Source organism: Micromesistius poutassou (genome assembly GCF_964030765.1).
Source record: "Micromesistius poutassou genome assembly, chromosome: 10".
NCBI classification, from domain to species: domain Eukaryota; kingdom Metazoa; phylum Chordata; class Actinopteri; order Gadiformes; family Gadidae; genus Micromesistius; species Micromesistius poutassou.
The window spans coordinates 6856501-6871483 of NC_140280.1; the positions used below are offsets into that span (position 1 = coordinate 6856501).

At 47.3% G+C, this 14983-nt stretch overlaps 1 protein-coding gene across 4 annotated transcripts in view; it reads left to right on the top strand.

Moving 5' to 3' along the window:
* LOC311354803 (ryanodine receptor 1-like) overlaps window positions 1-14983 on the top strand; it is a gene marked incomplete at its 5' end in the record, with an annotated part of 63892 nt that overhangs the window by 24948 nt on the left and 23961 nt on the right. For 2 of the 4 annotated variants that reach the window (XM_084474660.1, XM_084474662.1), the window contains 35 exons: window positions 34-145; window positions 387-530; window positions 961-1234; window positions 1537-1651; window positions 1866-1998; window positions 2107-2201; window positions 2513-2648; window positions 3051-3237; window positions 3453-3564; window positions 4069-4189; window positions 4482-4651; window positions 5120-5340; window positions 5452-5542; window positions 5706-5846; window positions 5946-6109; window positions 6244-6322; window positions 6579-6668; window positions 6781-6921; window positions 7014-7091; window positions 7196-7271; window positions 7557-7680; window positions 7767-7882; window positions 8260-8327; window positions 8437-8558; window positions 8957-9006; window positions 9117-9177; window positions 9300-9426; window positions 9666-9777; window positions 9867-9948; window positions 10217-10347; window positions 10500-10820; window positions 11520-11760; window positions 12266-12353; window positions 12849-12941; window positions 13883-13897. In XM_084474660.1, coding sequence (XP_084330786.1) covers window positions 34-145; window positions 387-530; window positions 961-1234; window positions 1537-1651; window positions 1866-1998; window positions 2107-2201; window positions 2513-2648; window positions 3051-3237; window positions 3453-3564; window positions 4069-4189; window positions 4482-4651; window positions 5120-5340; window positions 5452-5542; window positions 5706-5846; window positions 5946-6109; window positions 6244-6322; window positions 6579-6668; window positions 6781-6921; window positions 7014-7091; window positions 7196-7271; window positions 7557-7680; window positions 7767-7882; window positions 8260-8327; window positions 8437-8558; window positions 8957-9006; window positions 9117-9177; window positions 9300-9426; window positions 9666-9777; window positions 9867-9948; window positions 10217-10347; window positions 10500-10820; window positions 11520-11760; window positions 12266-12353; window positions 12849-12941; window positions 13883-13897 — 4431 coding nt within the window. The remainder of the gene's footprint in view (window positions 1-33; window positions 146-386; window positions 531-960; window positions 1235-1536; window positions 1652-1865; window positions 1999-2106; window positions 2202-2512; window positions 2649-3050; window positions 3238-3452; window positions 3565-4068; window positions 4190-4481; window positions 4652-5119; window positions 5341-5451; window positions 5543-5705; window positions 5847-5945; window positions 6110-6243; window positions 6323-6578; window positions 6669-6780; window positions 6922-7013; window positions 7092-7195; window positions 7272-7556; window positions 7681-7766; window positions 7883-8259; window positions 8328-8436; window positions 8559-8956; window positions 9007-9116; window positions 9178-9299; window positions 9427-9665; window positions 9778-9866; window positions 9949-10216; window positions 10348-10499; window positions 10821-11519; window positions 11761-12265; window positions 12354-12848; window positions 12942-13882; window positions 13898-14983) is intronic. The other 2 variants (XM_084474661.1, XM_084474663.1) reach the window with 1 other exon arrangement.

The following is a 14983-nucleotide window of genomic DNA, read 5'->3' on the forward strand; positions in this document are numbered from 1 at the left end:
AAGTAAATCTCATTGCATCTATACGATTCGTAGGTCAACATGCTCATGAACTTCAAGAACTTCACTGAGGACCAGGATTCCCCTGTGCCCGAGGAAGTCAGAGACTCTCTGCTGGTGTTTCACATGGACCTGCTGGCACACTGTGGTCAGTCTTTTATTCACCTTGCACCACTATTCACTTTTTAACATCTCGATTGACATTGAGTCGTTTAGTGGATGCTCTTATCCAACGCGATCGAGGCTGACAACAATCAAAACATACAGTCGAGGTGTTTCAAAAAGTTAGAGTTAGTGTTGGGGATATGTTGCCATAGCAATACAATCACACCATAGCAGGTTGCTATATATAGGTCGACACACACTCTGACCTCTCACCTCCACACTAGGCGTCCACATCGATGAGGAGGAGCAGGAGGAGGAGGTGGACTCCTCCGTCCGCGGTCGGCTGCTCCGCCTGCTGGAGAGGGTGAGGAAGTTCCGTGAGAAGAAGGTGGAGGTGGAGCCTGAAGCCGAGGAAGAGAAGAAACCTGGTGAGCATCGCCCATCGGTCTCTCTCATAGAATCGTTTTTTTTTCACGGCCACATCGATTTTGTACGTGGCTGAAACAGAAACAGCCACTGTAGGGGAAATCGATTTTCCTGGGCATGGTCATTTTTATATACAATAAATGTCATGAAATCTTTTCTAGGACCGTAATATACATTGTCCAAATATTGGCTGTTCATTAGCCAATCAAGTTCTTTAATCCTTACAAATTCCATCCACCATCCATTTGGTTTTGACCAATCAGAGACAAAACCGAGCGGGATGAACCCCAGTATGTTCTCTGTCCATTTGAATCCCTGTTCTGTCTGGCGTTGCCCTCAGAACCCATGCTATGACTCATGCATGCTATGACCCATGACTACAGAGCAGAACCATAACAGAAACCTTTCTCCTCCCCTCTCCTGCTCCACCAGGCACCCTGCAGGAGCTGGTGTCCCACACCATGATCCACTGGGCCCAGGAGTCCTTCATCCAGAACCCCGAGCTGGTGCGCATGATGTTCAGCCTGCTCCACCGCCAGTATGACGGCCTGGGAGAACTGATCCGGGCCCTGCCCAAGGCCTACACCATCAACATGGTGTCCATCCAGGACATCATGGACCTGCTGGAGTGTCTGAGTCAGATCCGGTCGCTGCTCATTGTCCAGATGGGGCCCGAGGAGGAGAGGCTCATGATCCAGAGCATCGGGTGAGCGCCGCTGCCTTTTGTTTACCGCCTGATTTACCGCCGGGTGTGGTGTTGATCAGTCATGACAAGCCATTAAAAAATCTGATGCCACATCACACGTTGGGAGTGTCCACCCAGTCGCATCGTATTTGATCAGCCTACCAGTTGGTATGGTCCACGGGCGGTCAAGTGGTCGGGTTGGCGGCTCATCTATCCAGTATACATCTGGGTTTAAAAGGGGCCCTTGATATAGATTTGACCGGGAAGTGTAGGGGCGCCTACACAAGATCTAATAGTGTTGTTCACCTTTTATCCTGTGTTAGGAACATCATGAGCAATAAGGTGTTCTACCAGCACCCTAACCTGATGCGAGCCCTGGGCATGCATGAGACCGTCATGGAGGTCATGGTCAACGTGCTGGGGGGCGGCGACTCAAAGGTACCCCCGGACCCCTGATTATGATGTCACGCAATCATACTGTAATCACAATCACTGTTTACTTCCTAGCAGACATTTTCATTCAAAGCAACTAACAGGGAAATGTTTTATTTAGATGTCTTTCATGAATTAGCATCATGCAGTATCACGGACCCTAAGATAATTGGAATACAGCCCTTTTTTAAAAAAAAATTTTGCCCTATGATTTCCCCAGGAGATCAGGTTTCCTCGGATGGTGACGAGCTGCTGCCGGTTCCTCTGCTACTTCTGTCGCATCAGTCGGCAGAACCAGCGCTCCATGTTCGACCACCTCAACTACCTTCTGCAGAACAGCGGCATTGGCCTCGGTCAGTGTTGACAAGCCTCAACTCCCCTTCTGTTGGAAAGAGAAATAATGAGCTAAGCATTGCGCTAAGTCCTCCATGTTGATGTCATCTCCATTTATTTTCCTCCAGGAATGCGCGGTTCCACCCCCCTGGACGTGGCGGCCGCCTCCTGTATTGACAACAATGAGTTGGCGCTGGCCCTGCAAGAGCAGGACCTTGAGATGGTAAACCCTGTCCCTCCACTCACTAGCCTTACATCTCCAACACGCCTCTTTATCCATCACACATTACCTACATTTCTCTATGTGGTCAAGTATCTGTCAGGATGTGGACTTCTGAGCTGCCGAAGTCTGATTGGTTTTAACATATCTAGGTGGTCAGGGATTAAGTAGGATGTTGACCTCACAGATGTCCATGGATTTAATGTGTATCCCTGTGAGCTTCAGAATGGTCTGATTCTGCTTGATATCCCTCTTGGTCATCAAGTCGTTGGAAGGATGTAGACCAAGCCTGATTGTTATTGATACCTCTCTAGGTGGTCAAGTATTTGGCAGGATGTGGACTCCAGAGCTGCCCGATGCTGCTGTCCAAAGGCTACCCGGACATCGGCTGGAACCCCTGTGGTGGGGAGAAGTACCTGGACTTCCTCCGCTTCGCCGTGTTTGTCAACGGTACTCAATCTCACCATGCTCTATATGATAGTATATGGACCTCATCAGGGGATACGCATGTAAGGTTTGCTGCACATCTTCCAGCAAAGAAGCAGGTGGGACTCAGTGACCCCTCATTAGTCTAATTCAGAATCTGACCGTTAGACATTTAGGTTGTATCAGACACTACAAACCAAGATACCATTAGAAAAAAGGCAAATACACAAGTCTATTTTAAGAAGCCTGGGATAAACATTGTCACACATATGAAGAGGTAAAACCCTCATACATTTTTCCCATGGCAACATCACTCACAAAATCCATTCTCGGAGTTCTCAGACCGAATGTTATGCTGGTGGGTTGGTTGTCCTCCACTATGTGAAGAAGAATGCTAACCCCGGTTTGCTTGTTTGTGGCTCACAGGGGAGAGCGTGGAGGAGAATGCCAACGTGGTTGTACGGCTGCTCATCCGTCGTCCTGAGTGCTTTGGGCCGGCCCTGAGAGGTGAGGGCGGCAACGGCCTGCTGGCCGCTATAGAGGAGGCCATCAAGATATCTGAAGACCCGGCCAGAGATGGACCTACCGTCAAGAAGGACCGACGCTTCCCCATGTAAGACCTGCAGCTTACAGACCTGGAATCTGTAATGTTATGTAGGCTCATCCAGTTGGCATTCACTTGGAATCATTCACATTGAATTGAATAAGGTCAATCACAAAGAAATGTGAAATGTTACGTACAATATAAAATGGAAAATGAGCTAACAAAGGGGAGTCTTATCGGAGCCATCTGTCGCGTGCTATCTGACTGTGATATCTGCTGGCTAGGTTTGGAGGAGAGGAGCAGCACGAGGAGAACAAGGTCCACCTGGGGAACGCCATCATGTCCTTCTACTCTGCCCTCATTGATCTGCTGGGGCGCTGTGCTCCAGAGATGCACGTAAGATCCACTCTTTAACCTGTACCGGCACTTTACACAAACCTACAGTATACCTTGAATACAATAACCTATACGTTTAACACCCCAATAACCTACAACTGTAAGGCTCTCTTCTACTGCTGCTGCTGTAAAATGTAACATTCAAGCCTCAATCTGTTCAATATGTCTAATGTTGATTGGCTGTGGGATTCCACTTGAAAATGGGGCTGTGGGTTGGGAATAAACCATTAGGGCTGGGGAACGGCCAGAGTGTAACTGTGTTTAGTAATTTATCAGTCTTGTTTATCCAATGGCGACTTACAGTGAATTGATTTGATGTGAATTGACATACAAGGGAAAGGTAAGGGTAATGCATCTCGCTCAAGGACACTTACAGTTAGACTTCAGACATTGCTGATCGAACCCAGAACCTTTCGGCTGCGAGTCAAAAAACCCTAACCGCTACGCTATCCTGCCCGTGGATAATGCAGAACCTTCCGGTGTTGTTTGTCTGTGTTCCTGCAGTTGATCCAGGCGGGGAAGGGAGAGGCCCTGAGGATCAGGGCCATCCTGAGGTCTCTGGTGCCCATCGAGGACCTGGTGGGGGTCATCAGCCTGTCTCTACAGATCCCCTCGTTTGGCAAAGGTAGCTGCAAGGAAGAACCATGCAGACATATTAATCATGTACATAATCTAGCGCATGTAAAATACATATATTTCTGACACAAGACAGAAATATATAAATTCAGGATGCCTGATTATGGCTTCAAAAAGTACAATTAATTGTTGGAAGCTACTGAAAGTTTTGTAAATGAGCTACCAGGAACTCAGGACAAGTGACAGATCTACTCAACATTCACCCTTGAACACATCTTAACCAGGCCCCCCTGTGTGTAAAGACAATAACAGTACCTTAATGCAGTGCCTGAATCTCCTAGACAACACCATCATCGAGCCCAAAATGTCGGCCAGCTTCGTGCCGGACCACAAGGCCCCCATGGTGCTGTTCCTGGACAGAGTGTACGGCATCGACAACCAGGACTTCCTGCTCCACGTGCTGGAGGTGGGCTTCCTGCCGGATATGAGGGCTGCTGCCTCCCTGGACACGGTAAGCGGTGAACCATCTCACTAGCGTTAGAGAGCTAGAGAAGAGCATCTTGCCACCAGCGTCAATGATACTGTACCTATAGCTTATATTTTCGATGGGAATTTTCATAATCAAAATGGATCCTGCTTGATCCAGTTTTTTCTGATGAAATGATGATTTCATCAGCCAAACTACCTGTATCAAACTCCCAAAACTGAACTGGATGTTAGCTAATTGCATGGGATGGGCCTCTAGCCTTCATAGATTTACCCAGATAGCACGATGATCTCCAGTGAGAGAGCTCAGGTTCCACCACCATGACTATGATCTCCAGTTGAGAGCTTTAGTTCCACCAACATCACTATGATCTCCAGTTGAGAGCTCAGGTTCCACCACCATGACTATGGTCTCCAGTTGACGGCTTTAGTTCCCCAAGTATCCCCATGATCTCCAATTGGGATCTTCGGTGTTCCTCTCCACCTCCTCCAGGCGGCGTTCTGCACCACCGAGATGTCCCTGGCTATGAACCGCTACCTGTGCTCCGCCGTGCTGCCCCTCATCACCAAGTGTGCCCCTCTGTTCGCCGGCAGCGACCACCGAGCCATCATGATCGACTCCATGCTCCACACCATCTACCGGCTGTCCCGCGGCCGTGCCTTCACCAAGGCCCAGAGAGACATCATTGAGGAGTGCCTCATGGCCCTCTGCAAGTAAGGGCACCTGCTCAGAGCAGTAGGAGGAATAACTTGTTGGGACCCCATGGCAGCGATGGGTAGTTTTAATGGTATAAGATTAATGTATTATTGTTATTTGTTCCCCAGACATCTTCGTCCCTCTATGCTCCAACATCTGCTCAGACGGCTGGTATTCGATGTTCCAATACTCAACGAGTACGCCAAAATGCCACTGAAGGTACGAAACATACACCACTGCTGTGTTTCCTCACATTAACTTCAATCATATGATCTTGCTGTTGACCACATGATAAGTCTTAACGCCATATGCGATAACGTGATTTGCAAGGGAAAAAACTTGAGAGACTCAAATCTGGTCTTTAATTTCCTGCTTCCTGCAGCTCTTGACCAATCACTACGAGCGTTGCTGGAAGTACTACTGCCTACCAAATGGCTGGGGAAACTTTGGCGTCTCTTCAGAGGAGGAACTGCATCTGACCCGGAAGCTGTTCTGGGGGATCTTTGAGTCACTCGCACACAAAGTAATATGTCTCTTCAAATTGTTTCTGTTTATTCGTCGTGTATATTTATAATTTCTGGAGATTTGTGTAACTGTTTGTTTATTTATTATTTAAATGTAGAAGTTTGATGCTGAGATCTTCAAGATCTCCATGCCGTGTATCTGCGCCATCGCCGGTGCCATCCCCCCAGACTACGTGGACGCCACCTACTCCTCCAAGACGGAGAAGAAGGCCTCCGTGGACGCAGAGGGGAACTTTGACCCCAAACCAGTGGAGACCACCAAGTGAGGGCCTGGTTTGAGGAGGGTTTCCAGTAGAATATAAATGTGGAGGGGAGGGGCCTATTCTTTCATGTAACCGCTTTCTTTCAAGAGGCACAGAGGGTGTGTTTTCTAACTCTTTCTTTCAATTTATGCAGCACTATCATTCCCGAGAGATTGGATTTTTTCATTAACAAATACGCTGAACACACCCATGATAAATGGGCATTTGAGAAGGTATGTTTTTTTTTTATAATAAACCCTAACTTTCTTTATGTTTGGCTGTACATTGACACATAATGTAGCGGGGGTGTTTTGGTCTTTGTGTATTTCAAAATTGACCCTCATATCCCAACATGCTCCAATTTTTACATTATATTGTTGTACGGTATTGCATATCCAAGCTTTGATGGCCAAAAAAGTAGAATAACGATAAAATCGCAGCTAACCCTTATATAAACAGGATCATCCGTCTAACGTATGAATGTTTCAGATCCAGAACAACTGGTCGTACGGGGAGGTACTGGATGAGAATGCAAAGACACATCCCATGCTGAGACCCTACAAGACCTTCTCAGAGAAGGTAGGACCACAGTCAGGGTCTTCTTCAACAAAAGTCCCCTAAAGTTCCCCTCGCTCTCTCTTTCTCTCTCTCTCTCTGCTCGTGGTCTCAGTGCCTTCTCTCCTCCTGATAGGACAAAGAGATCTACCGCTGGCCAATCAAAGAGTCCATCAAAGCCATGCTGGCATGGGAGTGGACCATCGACAAGGCCCGGGAAGAGGAGGAGACGGAGAAGAAGAAGACGGCCTCTAGGAAGATCTCCCAGACCGCCCAGGTAGAGTGGCAAGCAACGAATGGTTGTCGTCATGGAAACCACTGAACAGTGTCACGTCGGGATGACTTTCACGGTTGTGTTGTGTGTTCCAGGCGACGTACGACCCGAGCCACGGCTACAGCCCTCAGCCAATCGAGATCTCACACATGGGTCTGTCCAGGGATCTGCAGGTATGTCGGTTCGTGTGGGCCCTTGCATAGGCCTTAATGTATTGCACATACAAATACAAATACATTGTCTTTTATCTGAGTTCATGGTGTATCTCTGTCTCCAGTCGATGGCAGAACAACTGGCAGAGAACTACCACAACACGTGGGGACGCAAGAAAAAGATGGAGCTAACGTCCAAAGGTGATGGACTTCACCACCCAGGACACCCTAGCAACGCCATAGCAACACCTGAGAATACCATGCAGAATACCATAGCAATGGCAAAGAAACACCCACAACACCACATAACGTGCAAAGTTGTTGTTTTCATCAGTAACTGCTGAGGGAACAGCCACACATCACAAGGCCATGCTTTGGTCAGAGAGGGCACCTTCTAGTTTAACATCTGACACAATAATGGTCGTTGAGTGCACACTTGAGCCAAAATTAATGAATAAGATGGTAATTCCTACTTTGTGTGTGTAGGGGGCGGGACTCATCCTCTGCTGGTGCCCTACGACACACTGACAGCCAAGGAGAAGGCCAGAGACAGAGAGAAGGCCCATGAGCTGCTCAAGTTCCTCCAGCTCAACGGCTACGCAGTCACCAGGTCACACACCCTCTACACACATATTATATCCCTAAAATATGTCAGACTGTCTGGGTTTGACTGACGGGCTGCTCTCCTCCCTCCAGGGGTCTGAAGGACATGGAGTCGGACATCTCGTCCATAGAGAAGAGGTTTGCGTATGGCTTCCTGCAGAAGCTGCTCAAGTGGATGGAGATCGCCCAGGAGTTCATCGCTCATCTGGGTATAGTGGGGACAGATGTCTGTTGTGAAGAGGAGTGCATTAAGGGTTATTTCATCTGGTAATATGTGAAAAAAAATCCAGTGGAATAAGAGATTTATTTGATCAATTTAGTAAACAGAAATCTGAATTGTATAAATCAACAGAAATGGTATAAATGATAATTGATTTTTGTTTAATTAGTTACAATTTTAAATACCAAATATTTTATTTTTTATAAACAATAAGTAATGTTTATTACTTCAGAAATGCAAAAATGTGGTTGCTTTTCTCTGCTCAAGTGACTCAATTAATCTCAAGTTAGGTAGTTGTTAGTTAGCCATGGTTAGTGTCAGCCCCGTTGTAGCGCTTGACTTTTTCATCCCCACACGTGTTTACAGAGGCTGTGGTGAGCAGTGGGCGAGTTGAGAAGTCCCCACATGAACAGGAAATCAAGTTCTTTGCCAAGGTCAGCCTCATCACTTCTGAGGTGTAGCAGTTGATTATGTTGACAAAGACAGACTGTTTCTAACTGAGTTTGTGTGTCTGTGTGTGTCTCTACGTTTCCTCTCTCTCAGATCCTGTTGCCTCTGATCAACCAGTACTTCAAAAACCACTGTCTCTACTTCCTGTCTACACCTGCCAAAGTTCTGGGCAGCGGTGGACACTCCTCCAATAAGGAGAAGGAGATGATAGCCAGGTAATGGGCCTTATTTACCCAGCGGCCATCTGGTTCCAAACGCGAGCTGGGTGGTGGAACTAAATGTGGAATTCTGCATGGCCGCTTGATGAATAATGTCCGTACTCTCATATCAGCAGCTGCTCTGCTGACTCGGTCTTACACACCTAAATACATCACACACAAATAAAAACAATACACACAATAATTAGTTGAGATGTGTTCATGATTGCCAGTTCTGACCCGTTCATCTGTTGACTGTTTTCCATGCGTTCCATTTTCTTTGTATTCAAGTTGTCCTCTAACTTATTTTTCCCTCCTCTTCTCTCCACGGAACTTCTTTCCAATCCCTTTTCCTTCCATTGCTTTCCTTCTTTTTCATGTCTTCTTCTTCTTTTTCTTCTCCTTCTCTTCTTCAGTATATTCTGTAAAATGTCTGCTCTGGTGAGACACAGAGTGTCTCTCTTTGGTAAGGCATCTTCACTATTTTCCAAATGTTCCATTGTTTTCTGCTTTCTTATATTCTTTTCCATCCTGGCACTGAAACAGTACCAACCAAATAACAAAACCGTTTTGTAGGAACCGACGCGCCGGCCATTGTGAACTGTCTCCACATCCTGGCACGTTCACTGGACGCAAGGTACGGACATTTTTATTGTCAGATCTCATTTCAATATCTCCATTTTGGCTGTTGTGGTTGTGTACTCTGCATCATGTCATGTCTCTCCAAACTTCATCCGTCTGTCTTCTGTACATCATCAGGACTGTGATGAAGTCGGGGCCTGAGATTGTAAAGGCGGGGTTGCGTTCCTTCTTCGAGAGCGCTGCGGATGATATTGAAAAAATGGTGGAAAACTTAAAACTAGGAAAAGTATCAAAAGGCAACCAGGTAGGGTCTAATTCATGTTTAACAACAGCTCACATGTATCCGTAAACACAGTGTAAATGGTTCTTATTCACCTGGCAGTCATCTTGGTTCTGAACGCAAGTTAGGTGGTGGAACTGAATGTCGAATCCCGCGTTCAGTTCCTCCTCGCCCAGCTGGCATTTAGAACCAATGTGGAAGCAAGATGGCTGTTCTGCGAATCAGGCCCCTGACCTCTGGTCTCTCCCCTGACCTCTGTGCAGCAAGTGAAGGGCGTGTCCCAGAACATCAACTACACCACCATCGCCCTGCTCCCCGTCCTGACCTCCCTGTTCGACCACATCGCCCAGCACCAGTTCGGAGACGACGTCATGTGTGAGTCAACGACATACAATCAGTGCTCTTAGCAAGGTGATTGGTTTGTTTACATCGTTAAATCGCTTTGGTCGTGTCCCGTCACACAGTGGACGATCTGCAGATGTCCTGCTACCGCATCATGTGCAGTATCTATTCCCTGGGCACCGTCAAGAACCCACACGTCGAGAGGTGAGGATCAAGCACACAGTGTCTTATCAGGATACCTGACAGATAGTGGCTGCTGAGAAGGCTAGTGTTCTTGTCATATAAGGTATTGAGGATGTTTGGGAAATAAGCATGCTACATAGCATACTATGGAGCTGACCCTTTTAAAGCGAGAAGTATGCAGCAATACTGAACTGTGTTTGGTTACTTAGCATATTGGGTTACTTAGATTGTGACTCAAGGTTCGATTAGAGCAGAGGAGCTGAACTGAGACTCTCTATTTCCTCTACAGGCAGAGGCCGGCTCTGGGGGAGTGTCTGGCCCACCTGGCGGCCGCCATGCCCGTGGCCTACATGGAGCCCAACCTCAACGAGTACAACGCCTTCTCCGTCTACACCACCAAGACACCCCGGGAGAGGGCCAGTACGTCCGTCTGTCTGTTGGTCTCTCTGACCTGATCCCCTGTCCACCCATCCGTCCACCCGTCCGTCTCTGTTTCTGTCTGCCTATATCATATGTCTTCTCTCCCTCTCCCCCTCACTGCCCTGTCTCCCTCCTTCCCTCCCTCCCTCAAGTCCTGGGTCTCCCCAGTGAGGTCCATGAGCTGTGTCCGGACATCCCCCAGCTGGACTTCCTGCTGAAGGACATCGGGGATCTGGCGGAGTCGGGGGCCCGCTACACGGAGATGCCCCACGTGATCGAGATCACCCTGCCCATGCTGTGCAACTACCTGCCCCGGTGGTGGGAGAGGGGGCTGGAGAACTTCCCCGAGCTGGACAACAAGCTGTGCACGGAGGTCACCTCGGAGCACCTCAACCAGCTGCTGGGCAGCATCATGAAGATCGTGGTGAACAACCTGGGCATCGACGAGGCCTCCTGGATGAAGAGGCTGGCGGGTGGGACGCACATTTAGAGCGCTTTACTCAGAGTGCTTTATATAGAGTACTTTATTCAGAGTACTTTATTTAGAGTACTTTATTCAGAGTATATTTACTTTAGTACTTTATTGATCCCAGGTGAAATTGTAACTGCCACAAGTGTATCTGTCAGAGATAGAAACATAAAGGTCAAATTACAACAACAAAACAAATTTGTACAACTACAAAACAAAATATAATGGGTAACATAGAAATATACTGTATGTATATTGCAGACAAAAATGTACATGGTTTAATGGAGCTGTAGTGTGGATAGATTCATTCGTAACCAAACCTTAATCAAACCAATGGCAGAAACCATAGTTGCCTCCAATGAATGAGAAGAAGGATCAAGTGGTCACTACCCATTAGTCAACCGTTGTTACGTTAACATCAACACCTCTTATAGTCAGGATAGGCAGGATAGTGTAGTGGTTAGGGTGTAGTCGAGCTAAAAGGTACTGGGTTTGATCCCCACTGTCCACCACTATACCATGGGCATACCCATGGTATGCAAGATGCCTGCTCCTCAATGACACGTATCTGAATACACCGTCAGTCACTTTGAATATGAATTTGAATTTGAATAAAAGCATCTCCTAAGCGTCTCATCGACCGACGCCACACTGCAGCAACGAATGGACACTCACCCCTGTCACCTGCGCTCCTCCTCCCCAGTGTTCTCCCAGCCCATCGTGAGCCGGGCCAAGCCCGAGATGCTCAAGTCCCACTTCATCCCCACCATGGAGAAGCTGAAGAAGCGCACGGGCAAGGTGGTGGCGGAGGAGGAGCACCTGCGCATGGAGGGCAAGTCGGAGGGCGACGAGGAGGACGGGACCATCCGGGACGAGTTTGCCGTGCTCTGCAGGGACCTGTACGCCCTCTACCCCCTGCTCATCCGCTACGTGGACAACAACAGGTAGGACGGCGGTGGAGCGCGGTCTTAGTAACTTAATGGACCTAGTGGGGCGTTGTTGAGGCTCATCTGGAAAAACTCAAAACAGTTCACAGGGCGGCATGTGGCTCAGGAGGTAGAGCGGGTTGGCTGGTAACTGAAAGGTTGCTAGTTTGATCACCAGCTCCTCCAAGTGAAGTGTTGAGGTGTCCCTGAGCCAGACACCTAACCCTGACTGCTCCCGACAAGCTGGCCTTGCATGGTGGACACCGCCGTCAGTGTGTGAATGTGTGCATCAATCTATAAATGTTAGGCAAAATTGCAAAGAGCTTTCAGTGGCCACTGGTTAGAAAAGCGCTGTATAAAAGCAGTCCATCTACCATTTACCATTGTGGTTAACATTAAGATCTTAAAACCCATTTCTCCTCCGCGTGAACCCTGAAGCTTAACGTTAGATCACATCCATTTACTAGTGTCTGATTTAATACGCAGCATTGACTGAGAGTTTGTGTTGAATGTGTGCGCTCAGGGCCCGGTGGTTGACCTGTCCTGACCCCGATGCAGAGGAGCTGTTCAGGATGGTTGGAGAGGTCTTCATATTCTGGTCCAAATCTCACGTGAGTTGGCCTCTTCAGGCGAAGGTCAACCGTTATTATGTTCCAGCGGGTGATTGTTTCGTAACAATCCAACAATACAAATGTTAAGAACTGTAGGTTCACAAGTCGAGTCGGGTCACATTTATTTTCATTTATTTATATATACCCTGAGCCCTAAAGGAAAGGGCTAGGAGAATTTATGTGGAGGAAGAACCCATGAGAAGAAACACAACCGTACCAGTGGAGGGCTAGCAGTGGAGGACCAGACACATGAAGTGTTTGGGAAATAAAAATCTGTTGAACATAAATATACTAAGGCCGAATCACAGATGAAACAAAGTTCTAAAATGAGATCAATTCAATGAAATTTACAATCGTACAATATTCATAAAATAGCCAAAGATACAAGTGGCGGTCGCCCTTGTGTTGTCAGCAACACAACTTTCTCTGGGCCCTCGGGGACTCTCTGTGCCGCGATGTCTTCCAGTGTGTCTTTGTCTTGTGAAACACATGCAGAACTTCAAGCGAGAGGAGCAGAACTTTGTGGTGATGAATGAGATCAACAACATGTCGTTCCTCACCGCCGACAGCAAGAGCAAGATGAGCAAGGTAAGTCCCAGCCAGTTCCAAGAGGGCGGAGCCACTGCTTGCCCTATTGAATTCTGGGTATTGTCATAGACAACACATACATCATTATTATATCCTCTGCAGTGCCCTGCTTAAAACCAGCCATGTCAGGCCTTAGGATTAGTGCATTACCCATTTGTTGCTGTTATCGCTCTGATACTCTTATCTTTTTCTTTGATCGTGTTTATTGAGACAGACATTGTATAGCTAACCTTGAACATAGTGACAGACAGCGCGACAATACAGGTGTATTATCTTTATGGTGTATTCTTAACCTATTCTCCACCCAAGATGTCAATCATAAACTGATTAACTTCATTTGTTACTTCCTTTTAGACCAAGTTTTGTTATACTGTTTGTCTTGGTTGCTTACCATTTAAACGCAACTCCATAGTGATTTAGTGGAGGAGGTATGTGTGTGTGTGTGTGTGTGTGTGTGTGTCAATGTACGTACAATATGTATGTGTGTATGTACCTTTATGTTCGTATGTATGCATATATGTATGTACATATAGTATGTATGTATGTATGTATGTATGTTTGTCTGTATGTACATACAGTATGTACATACAGTCTGTCTGTCTGTATATCTGTATGTGTGTACAGTATGTACGTACAGTCTGTGTATATCTGTATGTGTGTACAGTATGTACGTACAGTCTGTCTGTATATCTGTATGTGCGTACAGTATGTACGTACAGTCTGTCTGTATATCTGTATGTGTGTACAGTATGTACATACAGTCTGTCTGCGCGGTACGTGTGTGTGTACATGCGTTGTGTGTTTGTGTCAGCACCGTGAACGAAGCTCCTCCTGGTGCTCCATGCTAATAGTGTCCCATGGTATTCTCTCTGGTTCCGTGCCCCACCCCCCCCCCCCCCCTGTGCCCTCTCCGTCTGTGTGGGTTGCCGCTGGTTGCGCAGGGCGGAGACTCAGAGGTTAGACGTTGTTTCTGCACGCCTGCTGCTGCTGTGCGCATCGCATGGCACCACACCTCAGGGGAGCTTTTCATCAACCTCTCCCGCACACTGGCACACTCGACCCGCGCTGCGCCACACACACACACACACACACACACGTACACAGTGAAACACACACCGATTTAAACACACACACACGCGCGCTGAACCGCAGGGATTGGAATGTGTATTGCGATTCGGTAAATATTGCGCTTCTGTGAAAATGAACCCAAGAGAGCATTCAGCGGTAGGCGGATGCGCTTTGGCGCCCTCTGTAGGACCGCTTACGATCCCGCTGAGATCACGTTGATGTTTCTGGTTCAGAATCTTTTATCAAGATTTTTTTGGTGGAAGAAAAATTATCCCGATCCTATCTCAATCTTATTTCCCCCCCCCTCTCGAACTTAACTGTCCCCACTAGCACCTCCATTAGCACCTCCACCAGTGACCCCAACCCCCCCCCACCAGAGCAGGCCACATTTCCCACCGTGAGCTCATTCCAAACAGATCCTCGGCCCACGAATACGACCCTTCCGGCTGTTCAGCGATTGTATTATCACTATTATCGCCACCACCTTGTAATCTGTTCCCCATTAAAACATACCGGAGTAGATGCGTTTCATGGCTATGAATAAACCGTCCTATCAACCGCTAGGAATAGACGCCCGGGTAGGTTCGGAGCAACTGTTGCCCTGGATCTACTTTCTCTGGCGCGATGGCGTTGTTGCATTACACACGTTGAACCACCAGGCTCATACACACATAGCTGGCATGTTTGGATCACACAACAGGGCAGTACCCTTGGTCCTAATCATCTCTGCGCTCTATCGATACAGTTTATATATACAGTATTTTATCTGATAGAGCTGATGAAAACCATTGGTGTTGATAATCCAATCACGCTATCAATACAGTATATATATACAGTATATAACTGACAGACTTGACATGTTTCTGTCACACATCAGGCATTCACTATTGGCGTAAATCTATTCACACTATCAATACAGTATCCAAAAAAAGTGTCAATACAGTGTATATATATACAGTAGTTATCTGATAGAC